Genomic DNA, 17,404 nt, shown 5'->3' with positions numbered 1-17,404 from the left:
GAGCGGACTCACTGGCTGGAGCGGACTCACTGGCTGGAGCGGACTCACTGGCTGGAGCGGACTCACTGGCTGGAGCGGACTCACTGGCTGGAGCGGGCTCTGGAGTGGACTCACTGACTGGAGCGGGCTCTGGAGTGGACTCACTGACTGGAGCGGGCTCTGGAGTGGACTCACTGACTGGAGCGGACTCACTGGCTGGAGCGGGCTCTGGAGTGGACTCACTGGCTGGAGCGGACTCACTGACTGAAGCGGGCTCTGGAATGGACTCACTGACTGACTGGCTGGAGTGGCTGGCTGGAGTGGACTCACTGGCTGGAGTGGACTGGCTGGAGACTCACTGGCTGGAGTGGACTCACTGGCTGGAGTGGACTCACTGGCTGGAGTGGACTCACTGGCTGGAGTGGACTCACTGGCTGGAGTGGACTCACTGGCTGGAGTGGACTCACTGGCTGGAGTGGACTCACTGGCTGGAGTGGACTCACTGGCTGGAGTGGACTCACTGGCTGGAGTGGACTCACTGGCTGGAGTGGACTCACTGGCTGGAGTGGACTCACTGGCTGGAGTGGACTCACTGGCTGGAGTGGACTCACTGGCTGGAGTGGACTCACTGGCTGGAGTGGACTCACTGGCTGGAGTGGACTCACTGGCTGGAGTGGACTCACTGGCTGGAGTGGACTCACTGGCTGGAGTGGACTCACTGGCTGGAGTGGACTCACTGGCTGGAGTGGACTCACTGGCTGGAGTGGACTCACTGGCTGGAGTGGACTCACTGGCTGGAGTGGACTCACTGGCTGGAGTGGACTCACTGGCTGGAGTGGACTCACTGGCTGGAGTGGACTCACTGGCTGGAGTGGACTCACTGGCTGGAGTGGACTCACTGGCTGGAGTGGACTCACTGGCTGGAGTGGACTCACTGGCTGGAGTGGACTCACTGGCTGAAGCGGGCTCGGGCTGTTCTGAGTGCATCCTCCAGGCACGCAAGACAGCCAAAATATAAAAAGTGAAGACAGCCCTCCTGGCCATCACGGGACTGACAGGGAGAGCATGCTGGAGTGGACTCACTGGCTGGAGCGGGCTCTGGAGTGGACTCACTGGCTGGAGCGGGCTCTGGAGTGGACTCACTGGCTGGAGCGGGCTCTGGAGTGGACTCACTGGCTGGAGCGGGCTCTGGAGTGGACTCACTGGCTGGAGCGGGCTCTGGAGTGGACTCACTGGCTGGAGCGGGCTCTGGAGTGGACTCACTGGCTGGAGCGGGCTCTGGAGTGGACTCACTGGCTGGAGCGGGCTTGGACTGGCTGGACTCGGGCTCTGGAGCTGGACTCACTGGCTGGAGCGGGCTCTGGAGTGGACTCACTGGCTGGAGCGGGCTCTGGAGTGGACTCACTGGCTGGAGCGGGCTCTGGAGTGGACTCACTGGCTGGAGCGGGCTCTGGAGTGGACTCACTGGCTGGAGCGGGCTTGGAGTGGACTCACTGGCTGGAGCGGGCTCTGGAGTGGACTCACTGGCTGGAGCGGGCTCTGGAAAGGCCTCCGGGTTTTGGGGAATGGAAGCCTTCCTCCTCCTCTTCCTCCTTTTAGATGTGGGAAGCGGAGACTCAGTGCCAACCTCCTCTGAGGCCTCTGAAGCGGATTCACGGGCTGGGACGCACTCATGGACTGGAGCAGGCCTTGGAAAGGACACACGGGCTGGAGCGGGCACACGGGCTGGAGCGGGTGCTGGAGGTAGTCGAAGCGGCCCATTCCCACGCAGATGCAGGTAATTGGAGAAATTCCAAAAGTTTAACCCCCTTACCAGCTCCATCTCCCACTGCGGCAGAGGTCTATCCAGACAGTTATTAATAGTGTCTTTGAGGACCGTATCAGAGAGACCATACCCCTCCGCCCGTGACCAGAACTTCTGGACGAATGCCCGCACTCCCATTCTCCTCTGGCGGAGAGTCGCCAAAAGGGCCTGAGCCTCCTCAGCCCCCACTGATGACCGGAGTCTCCTGCTGCTGGATCCTTGCATAGTGGTGGTTCGTTCTGTCACGGGTGCACAAGAACAAGATGTAACAGATCCAAGTGCAGCATAAGTATTTATTGGGGAGTCCAGAAACGTAATCCAAGGCAGGCAAGAGGTCAAAATCCAGGTAATCAGTCCACAAAACAACAAGCCAGAGATATAAACAGTGCACGTAACAAATACAACGAACCACAACCAGGGACAGACACAACTGAGATTAAATAGACAAACACTAATTAACAAACACAAAACAGCTGGGTGCAATGATGAATGGTAATTAGTCCAGGGAGTGTATATGGGAAATGTAGTTCATGAAATGAGTGAAACAATGAGTCCGGGAAGGAGTGCCCTCTAGAGGCTGAAGGCACTCTCACAGGTGATCGTGACAGAAATTAGCCAGCTAAAACTGAAAATAAATCAAAAATACCTCAGAAAAGGAAGAAACCTAATTGCCCACTTCTCACATCATAGTCTATAATAACTATTCAGTTGAGACTTGCATGCAATCAATAAATTAATCTGAAGAAAAAAAAAATCAATATTTCTCTTGTATCTTTTCATGTTGTCATTGTTGCATTCAGCGAATCACACAAAAACTTCAAGAAGCTAAAATTAAATTATATTTCCTGCGATCATGATGTGTCATTTACCAGATAAAGTTAGAAAGATCAAAACGTTTTTATTTTAATCTCATCTTTGAGTTAAACTCATATGAGCAGACAGTGAGAGGGTCACTATTCGTTCCATCCAGATAAAGTCCCGGCACCAGACTGAGACAGCAAGGTTACCGAAACCGAAACATGTTGTCAGCGTTATAGAACGACACCTGCTTTCTCTCACAGTTCAGATACAACCCTATTTTCTCTGGTTTGTCTCGAGTACTCGAGTACCTTTCCATCACAAGACAGATCGTATCCTTTATTGTGTTTAAGGTGGAGCAGGATCTCATTCTCTTTTTCTGAACCCATCTTAACTCCTACAGTCCAGTCTGGCTTTTTATTGACCTCTATTTCCCAGTAGTGCTGGCCAGTTTGGAAGTTTTCCACTGGAACTGTACCTGGATTGAAGTCTTTATACAGACCAGACATTCTGTCAGCTTGTTGGACTCTGGCGCCCCCTGGAGACACTTTTAAGTATGACTCTCCAGGATTTTTCAGGGTTAAACTCTCAGGAACTACAGCACAGACACAGAGAGAAACATTATTACATTAAATGATGAATCACTTGATGAGAAATGATGAGACATTATTGCAGTTCTTGCATTTAACTTTCTGGTTAGCCTATGTTTCGTTCTAAACCCATAAGCATAACTTCTGCAATAATTCCCCAAACCACTAAAATAAATCCTTTATTAAAACTTTGTTTTGTTTTTTTAGATTATTTCAACTTAACAGTGCTATTTTTGGTTTATATTTTGAAAATGTTCTGTCAATTTACTTTAATAAAATGCTTGATGTTCAATATGCAAAATAAGGTCTCTGTGTCTAAATAAGGTCTTTGTGATATTTGCATATTTTGCATACCAAACCAATCCTGAGTGTTTGCTGTTTTTTTTTCTTTCATCTGACCATAGAACATTTGAAAAGTAACTGACACTACTATAATCAGTGGTCAGATGAAACTAAAAAAAATGAGCTTTTTATCAGCAAACACTCAAGATTGGTTTGGTGCACACAGGGGTTAAAAGTACCCCATGTGTACAATGAAATATACTGCTGGATCTTTAATGTTGTGGGCCTATTTTTTCTGCCGGAGATCCCGGACATCTTGTTCAGAAACATGGTATCAGGGATTCTATCAAATACCAACAGATAGAAAATCAAAACCTAACTTTCCCTGCTAGAAATCCAATAATGGGCCGTAGTTGGATCTTCCATCAGGACAATGATCCAAAACAAACATCAAAATCAACACAAAAATGTGTCACTGAGCACAAAATGAAGCTTCTGCCATGACTGTCCCAGTCCCCTGACCTGAACCCTAAAGAAAATGAGTGGAGTGAACTGAAGAGAAGAAGCACCAACATAGAGCTGGGAATCTGAAGGATCTGGAGAGATTCAGCATGAAGGAATGGTCTCTGATCTCTTGTCAGGTGTTCTCCAAACTCATCAGGCATTATAGGTGAAGACTCAGAGCTGTTCTCTTGGGAAAAGGAGTTTGCAAAAAGTATTGAATAAAAGGGTATGATTAATTGTGAGCAATGTGTATTAGAGAAAAACATTTCTTTCATAATGAGATCCCCCCCCCCCCCCCTAAAATAAAAGATCAAAATGATTAACTATGCAGATTTATTTTCACAGCCTTCTTTGGTCATATTTACCAAGGGTATGAATAATTTTGAGCACAACTGTATATAAGATAAAGCGAGGCAGAGAGACCATTTCAATGACATTGACCTAAAGATAACAGAAAAACCCTCCATTTATCTATAGAGATTTGTAACTTATTTATGGCTTCTGTGAAATTTAGACTGAAAATATGTTTAAAATTTTTAGAATGACTAACCCTATAAGTAAAGTGATCCTCTGTGATCCTAAAAGGTAATGACCACAGAAACTGAGCATCCAGCCCTTCATTGTACATTGTTTTTGATTGTGTTTTATATTTTGTTTTACCCTCAGTGTTGTCTGTTTTAACTTTGATGTTGTAGAGCACTTTGGCCAACAGCTGTTATTTTTAAATGTGCTTTATAAATAAATGTGACTGACTGACTGATATTTATATTATTATTTATCTACTGAGAGACATGATTCTGTACTGAATCTGCTGTTCTGACCTTCAGTCATTCATTAGAGGGCAGTCGAGTGTGAGATCCAGTAATGACAGTGAGAGCAGATTAGGGCCTGAACAGGATGTGTGCAGCTCCATCACCCAATGAAAACATTTTTGATTTTGGCTGATACTTTTTTTTCTATCCTGTTCACTATGACACCAATGTCTGATGAACATGTGATTCTGGCAGAGAACCAGCAGCACACACTTAGATACTTATTTAAATTTGACCTCGATACTACCACAATAATCACCTGATGTGGAACAGAATGGGTCCATAATAATTTGAGTATTTGCAAATTGTTTAGTTAAATTAAATTGGTTTAACTTCTCTTTATTAAATATGTTGAAAGTATGCTATCATGAACTGAAAAGATACAGAGTTTAAAGCCATGTAGCAGCCCACTTAAAGAAGAGTAACTGACATCAAAATGTGTAAGAGTTCACAGCCATCAGTATAAAGTGATGACATCAGAGATAACAATCACAACCCACATGCTGTGGTCAAACTCACCAGTGTGTTCAAACTAACAGTCCTCTCACTCTTTACTAACATGTTTCCAAACCTCAACATTTGCTCAAAGCTCTGAAAATACTACAACTAAGAAACCATAATATAAAGAGTAAAAAGTAAAGAACCAAACACCATGTTCGGATGTTGCTGGAATTATCTGTCAGAACCTGTAGAAATAACATCAATTGATCTACCATATCTATGAGTATTTATTTATTTATTTGGTGTTCTAAGGGTATGTTTACACAACAATAAACTAAAAATGGAAAAGGTTCTCCTTTGTACAGACGGCAACCTTGTCAAAATAATCCCCGTTCACAAAGATCTGCGAAAACTTTCAAAAGTTTGCATTTTCAGTCCCCCAAAACACAGTTGTCATGTAAATGAACAGCCAAAACACATAAAAAGTTTTCCGTTTTTAGTTGAAAACAGTGTTGTGTTATTATTTTATTTTTTTTATGCCCTTTGGAAGTGTGGAGAACTCTGTTTTCAGTAAACAAGTCCAATTTCGAATATATATATATATATATATATATATATATATATATATATATATCATCTGATCATCCAAAAAGTTCACAGTTGACTGTTCCCAGGTCATGCCTCAACTTGAGAGTTAGCAGAGCTTTCTCAGTAACTGCTCCACAGCTCTGGAAAAATTTGCCACTGTATATTAGGCCTGTCACTACACTCTAAAAATGCTGTGTTAAAACAACCCAAGTTGGGTTGAAAATGGACAATCCCAGTGATTGGGTTGTTTTAACAAAAATGCTAACTTTTAAAACTGTACAAAATATTATAAATGTATGAGGTGGTGAGGGGGGCCTTTTACCCCACACATGGGGTAAAATGCACACAGTATTTATACAAATACTTTAGCTAAAATAATATGTTTTTAATAATGTCTAGGTTAATACTTTTTCAAAAGAATCACTTTAGCAAAGTTTGTACTATTTTCTGTTTATTTTGATTAATTAAAGAATTCATTTGTGTTCATATACTGTCATTAAAACAGGCCTATGTTAATATAAAAATATATTTTAAAAATACAGAAACAAAATTACTTTAAAAAGTAAAGATTCAGAAAACATTGAAGGAGATCCCATAATATTTAATATAGATTTACAGTAGTAACAATAAATTATATTTTATTATTAAATGATAATAGGCTATATATTTTATTATAATATGATTGTTTGGATACCAATTTGATATATGATATTTACCTTCTGAATCTAAACATGTCACGTCAACGGATGGAAAAGTCAGCCAGCTATTCATTATCATGTTAATTATTGTGCCTTTTGCCCCAACAGCAGGGGCGCTTTTTACCCCAAATACCATACTTTTACATATTCTTTCGTTATTGAAAAACTGTTGCTTAAATTACCTTAAACAAAACTGAAAATCATTAAGAAGATCTTTGTCTGAAAATACAAAGATTAATTTAATAGATTCTCATTTGCTACTTAAATCAACAACATTTTAAAAAACATCAAATATTAGATCATCAAACTACCTCAGAATCAACTTTGCGTTGCTGCCCGCAATCGTGTCAAGGATCAGACAGATTTTCACATGCATTTTGGAAAGCGGATATTTAGGAAAGTGCTGCGGCAAGTTTTTGTGCCATCCAGTGGTGTAGAGGAAAATAAAATCAAAAGCGCCTTTTGCCCCGTGGCTCCTTTAGCCCAGATGTACCCTACTACTGTTATTTTGTAATGAAAAGTAGTTTTAAGAGTTTTTTTTAGGCGAGAATATAGTTGTTTAGACCTCAGATATGCGATTTACATGTAAACATATCACCTATTTGAAAATTTGTTTAGACGTTTTCGGAATGAGCTTCAGGCTGTCAGCGACCATTCAGCGCTCATGTACCCACAGAGAACATCGTATTCTCGGCCAGTCCTTCAGGAATTTGCCACTGGCTCTAATGTAGATAGTGTTTAAACATGAGTTATAATTCGTTTTGGGGGATATCAAACGGCCATATTTGGTCTTATAAATATATTACTTCTTCAAGAGGTAATAGATTTGGCTTAAGGGCCATATTACGTTTCATAACTTTATATTTACATTGAAATTAAAACCTGTACTAACTAGAGATCTGCTTTTGTACATCTGACTGAATCTTTTGTACCTTTGACATATGATGTTTTAGAATCAGTAACGGAGGCTTGGGCTCAGCTGTTAAACTGTCAAACTGAGATTTGAATCCATGGCAGAAGGAAGTATTTCCTCTCAAAAGAGGGTGTTAAAAGACACTCCGTTGTTGTTGTTGTTGTTAATTATTTACACAATTGTGCCTTCAAACTGTTGTATAAATGCAATATCACACTTGTAGCCATGTGATATGGCTGTATATCAGCATGCTCTGATTACCTACGGCTGAAATCACAGCCCTGCTGATGTACAGCCATATCACACTGCTACAAGTGTGATATTGCTCATTTTCCCTCAGTGTTGTCTGTTTTACCCTTGATGATTGGCCAACAGCTGTTATTTTTAAATGTGCTTTATACACTGAACAAAATTATAAATGCAACACTTTTGTTTTTGCCCCCTTTTTTCATGAGCTGAACTCAAAGATCTAAGACTTTTTTATGTACACAAAAGGCCTATTTCTCTCAAATATTGTTCACAAATCTGTCTAAATCTGCATTAGTGAGCACTTCTCTGCCGAGATAATCCATCCACCTCACAGGTGTGGCATATCAAGATGCTGATTAGATAGCATGATTATTGCACAGGTGTGTCTTAGGCTGGCCACAATGAAAGGCCACTCTAAAATGTGCAGTTTTATCACACAAGTTTTGAGGGAGTGTGCAATTGGCATGCTGACTGCAGAAATGTCCACCAGAGCTGTTGCCCGTGAATTGAATGTTCATTTCTCTACCATAAGCCATCTCCAAAGGCGTTTCAGAGAATTTGGCAGTACATCCAACCGGCTTCACAACCGCAGGCCACGTGTAACCACACCAGCCCAGGACCTCCACATCCAGCATCTTCACCTCCAAGATCGTCTGAGACCAGACACCCAGACAGCTGCTGCAACAATCGGTTAGCATAACCAAAGAATTTATGCACAAACTGTCAGAAACCGTCTCAGGGAAGTTCATCTGTATGCTCGTCATCCTCATCGGGGTCTCGACCTGACTGCAGTTCGTCATCGTAACCGACTTGAGAGGGCAAATGCTCACATTCGATGACGTCTCTCACTTTGGAGAGGTGTTCTCTTCACGGATGAATCCCAGTTTTCACTGTACAGGGCAGATGGCAGACAGCGTGTATGGCGTTGTGTGGTTGAGCGGGTTTGCTGATGTCAACGTTGTGGATTGAGTGGCCTATGGTGGCGGTGGGGTTATGGTATGGGCAGGCATATGTTATGGACAATGAACACAGGTGCATTTTATTGATGTTATTTTGAATGCACAGAGATACCGTGACGAGATCTTGAGGCCCGTTGTTGTGCTATTCATCCACGACCATCACCTCATGTTACAGCATGATAATGCACGGCCCCATGTTGCAAGAATCTGTACACAATTCCTGGAAGTTGAAAACATCCCTGTTCTTGCATGGCCAGCATACTCACCGAACATGAGTATGGGTACTCTGGATCGGCTTATACGACAGCGTGTTCCAGTTCTTGCCAATATCCAGCAACTTCGCACAGCCATTGAAGAGGAGTGGACCAACATTCCACAGGCCACAATCAACAACCTGATCAACTCTATGCGATGGAGATGTGTTGCACTCATGAGACAAATGGTGGTCACACCAGATACTGGTTTTTCGGAGAAATAGGCCTTTTGTAGAAAAAGTTTTAGATCTTTGAGTTCAGCTCATGAAAAATCGGGGCAAAAACAAAAGTGTTGCATTTTATAATTTTATTCTGTGTAAATAAATGTGACTGACTGACTGATTATTTATTATTTATCTACTGAGAGACCTGATTCCTGATTTTGCTGTTCTGACCTTTAGTCATTCATTAGAGGGCAGTCGAGTGTGAGATCCAGTAATGATAGTGAGAGCAGATTAGGGCCTGAACCTAGATGAGGATGCTACTTATTTTTCTAACTTCTTCACTATGACACCAAGACTGATGAACTTTCTGGCAGAGAACCAGCAGCACACACTTAGACACTTAGGTGATATAAATCTGACCTTGATACTACCACAATAATCACCTGATGTGAAACAGAATGGTTCCAAATTAATTTGAGTATTTGCAAATTGTTTAGTTAAATTAAATTAGTTTATCTTATTAAGCATGTTGAAACTATGCTATCATGAACTGTAAAAATAGAGATTAATGCCATGCAGCATGCTCACTTAAAGAAGAGAAACTGACATCAGAATGTGTGAGAGTTCACAGCCACCGGTCTAAACTGGGTTCAGAGATAACAATCACAACCCACACGCTGTGGTCAAACTAACAGTTCTCGCGCTCTTTACTAACGTGTTTCCAAACGTCAACATAGTGCTCAAAATACTACAACTGAAAATACTACAAACATTAGGGCTGAGGAAAAAAAAACAAGAACAATAAATGAACACAACTACTTTAGTTACAATACACAATTATCAGGCAAAACTTGAAGCTCCTTATAATACTCAAATATTTTACTAATGTGAATGTGTTTGTTCATGTGTTTTGAGATGATTGGGTGAGAACTGCACACACAGAGTGGAGAGTTCTCACGCCTGATATAAATATATTGTTATTATTAGCATAGAATGTGTAACATTCCCTGTTTTTTATTTAGCCAAAACACATAAAAAGTCTTTCATTTTTAGTTGAAAATGGTGTTGTGTAAACAGCCCCTAAATTGCTGAAGAAAATAAAGTTAAGAACAGAAACATACATTCTGTGTACGTTTACATGACAATGATGTACTAAAAATGGAGAAGTTTTCCTTTGTGTTTTTCTTGTACAGATGACAAAGTCAAAATGATTCTTATTCACACGGATCCAGGAAAATGATTAAAAATGCTGTATATGCAAGTCAGGCTAGTTGATGGCATTTTTATCAAGAAACTCTACTAGCCTGTAGACTGTTTATGTAGTTTACACTGAGTTTACACATTTTCAAAAAACTTGCACTTTTTGAAAGCAGTTTTCAAAAGTTTACCTTTTCAGGCCCCCCAAAACGTCATTGTCGTGTAAATAAACAGCCAAAAGCATAACATTTTTTACGTTTTTAGTTGAAAACAGTGTCATGTAAATGGTCTCTCACTCCCAACCTGGCCACAAAACAGGAGAAAAACAGAATAAATCAAAAAATGTCTCCCACTTCCCCACAGCTTCCAAAACAAACAAAAATAATCAAGATAATATCAGGTTTAAGTTGTAAATATGAACCACTTGTAAATGAACACATAAACCTTAATTTAAGATAAGCAAGATAAGCATTGACATTACTATTGCAGTAAAGTACATTACCTCAGCTTATAGAGCAATGCAAACACATTCACTTTCAGAAGATAAAACAAAAAATTCAACAAAAAATATGGGCAGGACACAGCGAATGTTTCTCAACATCTGTGAGTTTTTTATGCTGCCTCACTCCTGGTTGGTAACCAGGCACAGTTGGGAACAATTAGCTGTCAGAGAGAATGAGTTGGAGGAGCCAAAAATGAACAGAAAAAAAAAAAAAAAAAACAGGAAAAAACACACCACAGCACACAGTTATTTAACAACAATGATACATACTTTTGACAAAGTCAATAACTCACACATAATAATAATAAAAGAATATGTCTCTGGATGTAACATCACTCAAGCATCACTTCAAAGCATCATCAGTTGCACTCAACATTTGCCCTTATGTTGTACATAATAAACATAGTACATAATAAATAATAAAGCAAGATGCTCTGTTGAAATATGTGAAGGTTTATTTAAAATGCAAATGTAAGACATAAAATAAAATTATTGTGACAGATGTGAAGGGGAGAAGAAATGATAAGTTTGTCAGGTTTTTTGACAAGACAAACTTCTGCATAGGATACACATGAGTCTTCAGGAAGCTTCCTTACTCCTCGTTCCTCACCTCCTCATGGTGCAATTAGAGAATTTATATCTCCTTCAAAATGGCTTTCTTTTTCCAGGTCACACATGACTGGAGGATGAAGGAGTGAGGAAACAAGGAAGCATAAATTTGAATATAGGCTATTGAGAAGAACCCCTGGCATTTCTTTTCCTGGCTGTGATATTGGTGTTCTCAGTTCAGTGTCCTTGTATTTTGTCTTTCAGTTTAGTAGTAAATTGAATTTTGGTATTATTTTAATACACCTTCTGCATTTGGTTCCAACCCTCCCTTGTCTCTGAGTTTGCCTTGTGGCAGCATAATCTGTTCAAAGCAGTTATGGTGATACCATAAAATAATAAATAACTTTCAATTACATTCAGTCTTTGGAGAAAAAGAACAAATAAATTACCTTTATGTTAAAAAAAAATGTAGCCAATTTTTCTTATTTCTTTATTATTATTATTTTTTTCAATTGCTGTATCCATTTATTTCAGTACACCTGAAAACTGCAGTCATGAGTTTCAGTGGCTTCTGGCTAAATTAGACCTAGAACAAACCAAACTGCTTTAAACAGTAGGTTATATTATAGACACTTCTTTATCATGCATCAGTTAAATGCAGCTGTATCATAGTGTCAGCAGTAAACAGTCAGTTGGTCAGATCAGAGGAAGTTAACAACCACAGGAGGGGCTGATGATGTTTAAAGAAAAAACATAAAGAAAAGAAAGACTGACAGAAACAGAAAATGGCTGATCAGTGTCACATGTGTCTGCTGGGACTGATTATTCTCTGTCCACTTCTGAAAGGTAAAGAAATCTTTTAATCTTTAAAGAGTTCATACTTGTTTTCAGTTCAGTGTCCGGTTTCGTACATGTCATGTGTGTGTTGCTACCTGTTCCTGAATTATTGTCATTAAACCTTGTATTTGAATTAACTTTCTTCTTCTTCTTCTTCTTCGTCTGTTTGCCAGCGACCACGTGTTATTGTATTAAAAGTTAAAATTAACCCTATTATTTTACTGTTTTATATTATGTAGGTGAAGCAGAAGTAACTCATGTGTTCAGCAGTTCTGGTGAAAATGTCCGTCTGCCCTGTAATAATGCTCTTTCTGGCTGCACATCAACTACATGGATCTATACCAGACATTCAGAGACAGTTGAACTGATTACTGGAGGGATAAAGAGGAATGACACAGAGAGACGTGAGAGACTGAGTCTGGGGTCTGACTGCTCTCTGAACATCAAGAAAATCACACAAGAAGATTATGGGCTTTACACCTGCCGACAATTTGTGAATGGAAAACAAGAAGGAACTGATTCACCTGTTTATCTGCATTTTCTTCATGGTCAGTGTTTTTGTAAATTATTTGATTACTGAATTAATTAATTAATGTTCATTATGAATTAATTATATGATTATATGTTCAATTTTGAAAGAAAACCATTCTCTCTTTGAACTCTTTACTGAAAAGCCTGAATCTGACATTTGATTTCTGTCTTATTTTCTGTTTCAGTCTCTTCATCACCCTCACAGACTGAGATCAGCCTAGGCAGCTCTGTGACTCTCTACTGTCAGTTGTATTATGATGGAGTTTCTTGTGATACTTTGGTCCGTACTGAGGGAATTCAGCTGGCCTGGGTGAATCAGGCTCGTGTTAGTGTGATGACAGACTCCAGATATCAGATATCATTCTCCTCAACACACTGTAACATCACTCTGACTACAACACTCCTGAATGAAGATCTCAACAGAGAGTGGAGATGTCAGGTTACTCAGAGAAACCAACTGAAGACCTCAGCCACATATACTGTCAAGTATTCAGGTATTAAAAAAACGCTCTTAAATCAATTTCAGAAGACTCTGAAACAGAGACATGACATGATTGTTCATAATGTCATTCATTCAGAACAAACTGAAGGTTTATGGGCTTCAGCTCACTTTGTTTCACTCTTATATAAATGAGGCATAAACTGTTTCATGTGGTTATAGTAACACCTCTCTTCTCAACAACTGCACTGTAAATACTGATGATTAAACACAAACTGCATGCCATGTGATGTAATGATTGAGTTTAAAATTATGTTTATGTCCTGAACATTCATCTTCTGCAGCTCCAGTTGATTCAACAACACTGATTCCAGTCAGCAGATCAAACTCTGAGAAGAAATCAAGCCGAACTACAGCAGCAGCTCCGACACAACCAGGTACATGATCAGTCACACAGCATCAGTCTCTTACCTCAGTGGTTTACACTGGCTCTCATAAACTTTTTATCATCATATTTTATCTGGAAAGTAACTGTTTAAACAGATTTGTCAGTGGGATCGAGTCCTGGGGCCTCATGTATAAAACTTTGCATAGATTTCATCCTTAAAGTCTGCGTATACACAAATGTTTTCACATTTGTAAAACCATCCATAATAGGATGTAACACATGATGGGGTAATTGAACAATTAAAAAAGTTTTTGCTAACCAGAGGTGTTGAATAAAAAGCAAGACAATACAGTATTTCATATATTTTGTATTTTTACAATATGGTGCATCTGAACAAAAAACTCCCTTAAAACGATACAGATAATCGGATCATTACCTCAAACTCTGGTGTGACTTCAGCTGCACAAAGATCTTCAGTTACACAGCAAGGTATTTATGTCTGTCTTTCTCATTTCAGTGCTTTACAGAGTAACAGTAGAACTGCTATCTACATATTCCTTTGTTGAGAAGCTTTTCACAAACCTTGTGACAACAATATTTTAAATAAATCTTTTATTAAATATTTTAAATAGTTTGTAAAAGGAATATCTATAACTTAATGTTTTAGTGTGATCAGTTAGTATTTTTGAATTTACACAATATCCATCCTCTATAGCATCAATCACAGAGAAAACACAGATTCCAGCTACTGCAGAGTCTCTTAATCAAGGTATGTATGCGAGTAATTCTCAAGTTAGTGTGTTTATTCACACACTGGGGTTGTGTGAATTATTGATTCCTCTCTGGAGATTTTAGAGCAGCTTATAATAAACTTTGACACTAAACATTGTTATTCCTCTTATACACATAACCAACCATCCATCAAAATGAAAACTAATGCTACTGCTAGTGAAAAGTAACTCTTTAATAATAAGATCAATGAGACATCAGTCTCATTCAAACAATCATAAACAATCTGTGTCATGACATATATAAACATAGGGGGTAAATTGTGCAGATGACTTTCAACACATGTCAAAATATGCTGTTCTCTGGAATAATTCAGATTCACTTTGTTTTGTTTAATTCAAACACAACTAGCAACATCTGGACTGCCTGATGGTGACACCCTATTGGCATTCACTTAGTTCCCCATGCCTAGAAACACCCAAAGTGGCAACAGTTGTAACAGCTGTAAACTAAGCAAGAAAAGCTTTTTGTAAACTCATTATCCACAAATATGGATTTATGTGTCTGTCAGTAGTTGTTTTTGGTAACACTTTACAATACTGGTGCACTAATATGCATTAATCCATGCTTAACTAATGCACAGATAATCATGTTTTAATGTATGACTCATGAAAAACTAAACCATTAATTAATGATTACCGCATCAGCAACTAATACAGAGTTTATATGATTAATAGATTAAGTAATATATTAATTGTTATTAATTAAATGTGTCATAATGCATTAATTCCTTAATAGCGTATTTTATTAACTAATAGTGTAAGTTAATGTGTTAATTACCACAATGGTTTGAAGCCATGTACTTCAACTTCCAGCTGTCTGCTTTGATTAATCAATAGCTAATGATTTTGAAATGTATCATTATGTTATGACTTTACTTGTGGAGGCACATGACTATTAACTAATTGTTAAGTAATATGTTAATGGTGTTTGACATCCACACTAAGCCATGGAATACAATTTCCAACTATCTACAACCGTGATTCCACTTTACCAGATGAACTGCTGCATCCAGAACCTTGTTGTTCATGCTTGAGGTCAAGGATTCAAAGGTGGAACACTGAGAACATACGGCCGGGCACACTGTGTCAAGACCGGACAAAGAGAATAGAACCCATTAAAAACAGTGATAGAGATACTACACTGTATGCGGCATGACGCAACACAACACAACAAAACGTCATTTCTGTTATGTTGGACAAATGGACTTGCAATGGTCTGTCATGTCCAGTGTAAACAGGTGTACCAGATTAAACACAGTGCAACATCAATCTGTAGTTCAGATTCTGGTGTGCTCATATTTGTGTGCTGCCCAACTTACATCCTTCAAACACATTCTCTGTCATTACACTCACTGCATGTGCAACAGTCAAAACCTATTAATTACATATTACTTAACAGTTAGTCATGTGCCTCAACAAGTAAAGTCAAAACATAATGATGCATTTTCAAATCATTAGTTAATGATTAATTAAAGCAGACAACTGAAAGTTGAAGTATATGGCTTCAAACCATTGTTGGAGTTAACACATTAATTTAAACTTTTAGTTAATAAAATATGTTATTAAGGAATTAATACATTATGACACATTTCATTAATAGCAATTCATATATTACTTAATCTATTAATCATTTAGACTCTTTATTTCTTATGCAATAATCATTCATTAATGGTTTAGTTCTTCATGAGTCATTAAATCATGATTATCTGTGCATTAGTTAAGCATGAATTAATGCACATTAGTGCACCCTTATTGTAAAGTGTTACCATTGTTTTTATATCTTTGGTAAAATTATAGTAATATACAGTAGACGTTCTGCAGTTGTTTTCATCTGGATTTGAACATGTTCCTCTATTGTCTCTCCCTCAGTGACTGTGATTGTTGGTGTTGTTTCTGCATTGGCTGTTCTCCTTCTTGCTGTTATTCTTTGGGCGATACGTAAAAAAAAATCTGGTGAGTTTTACTTCTCTGTATTTTGTTACAACAGATCCAAGAAAAAATCCAAGAAATCTGACTTTAAGTATTTCTAGACAAGCGCATCAGTTTCAGTTTTATCATAGAAATTTGGGAAGATGTAAAAGTGTTTGGTTTAATGGTTTATAAGATTTTACTGATTTGAAAATTATGTAATTTTAATTTTCATAATTCTTGTAATAAGTGAAAACTAATCAATTAACAAGACAAAAAAGTTTCTACAGCATTAGAATTTTACTAGACAACTTGCATTACAGACATTTTGTGTTGTTGTTTTTTTGTTGTCTTTTTTTGTTTTTTTTATCATAAGTATTCCTATTTCATGAGGCATTATTTTTCAGATAACAGAAGAGGGACTGATGACTCTGTGGTAAGTGTCAAAGATATGTTATATATATGTTATATGTTATATCCTTATTGTGTCCATAATCACTGCTCCAGTGAACTATCCCTGTAAAATGTGTAGTTTTTAGTCGATAAAAGCATCAGCTAAATGTCAAGTTAGTATGCTTTTTTGTACCGTTTCTTGTTTAAATGTCACAGATAAGAATAAATATATTGGACTCAATGATGCAACATTTCCAGTATTTCATAATAACTTGGTTCACCATATCTTCATTGTCCAGGAGCAGAAAGATGATGTGATTTATACTGAGGTTGTCAAGTACAGTAAAAACAAAGCCAAAAAGAACAAGGTGAGTAAACACTTCCTTGTGTCTACTAATACCATCCACATTCTCTCAACATAATAGTTTGTAGGCTATACCTAATTCAGTTTTATTCTAAAATGCAGTTCTTCTCTTGAGTTAAAATCTAACAAGAGGCTGTAATATTTGTGGGTTGTATTTTGAAACTTGTTTGACAATATCTGTGATGTTCATTCAGGTTCATGGTGATGATAAAGTGACTTATGCTTCCATCAGAGGAGCAACAGCTGGACCTCAGGATAACTGCAGTCAACTTTATGCCTCTGTGAACAAGAACCATCACAAATAAGTAAAACAGTCATTTATTATACAAAGACCTTGTATAATTGACTCCTTAGGGTTTTATTCAGTGCCATTATAATTACTGTCTTTCACATGTTAACCCTTTGATGCATAACATGGGTCAAAAATGACCCGGCTGAGTTTTTATTTTCTATATCTTTGCAAGAAATTA

The 17,404-nt window shown here is 38.6% G+C and overlaps 1 protein-coding gene across 1 annotated transcript; it reads left to right on the top strand.

Moving 5' to 3' along the window:
* Window positions 1-11,996: 11,996 nt before the first annotated feature.
* Window positions 11,997-17,404, top strand: LOC125242909. Its single transcript, XM_048152010.1, has 10 exons — window positions 11,997-12,129; window positions 12,360-12,668; window positions 12,837-13,145; window positions 13,435-13,527; window positions 13,899-13,967; window positions 14,194-14,247; window positions 16,139-16,222; window positions 16,585-16,613; window positions 16,870-16,938; window positions 17,129-17,404. Exons 1-10 carry the CDS (start codon window positions 12,069-12,071, stop codon window positions 17,237-17,239), a joined length of 1,188 nt encoding a protein of 395 aa, XP_048007967.1. The 5' UTR covers window positions 11,997-12,068; the 3' UTR covers window positions 17,240-17,404.

Source organism: Megalobrama amblycephala, linkage group LG13 (genome assembly GCF_018812025.1).
Source record: "Megalobrama amblycephala isolate DHTTF-2021 linkage group LG13, ASM1881202v1, whole genome shotgun sequence".
Lineage (NCBI taxonomy): Eukaryota > Metazoa > Chordata > Actinopteri > Cypriniformes > Xenocyprididae > Megalobrama > Megalobrama amblycephala.
This window is presented reverse-complemented; position numbering and strand designations above follow the sequence as displayed.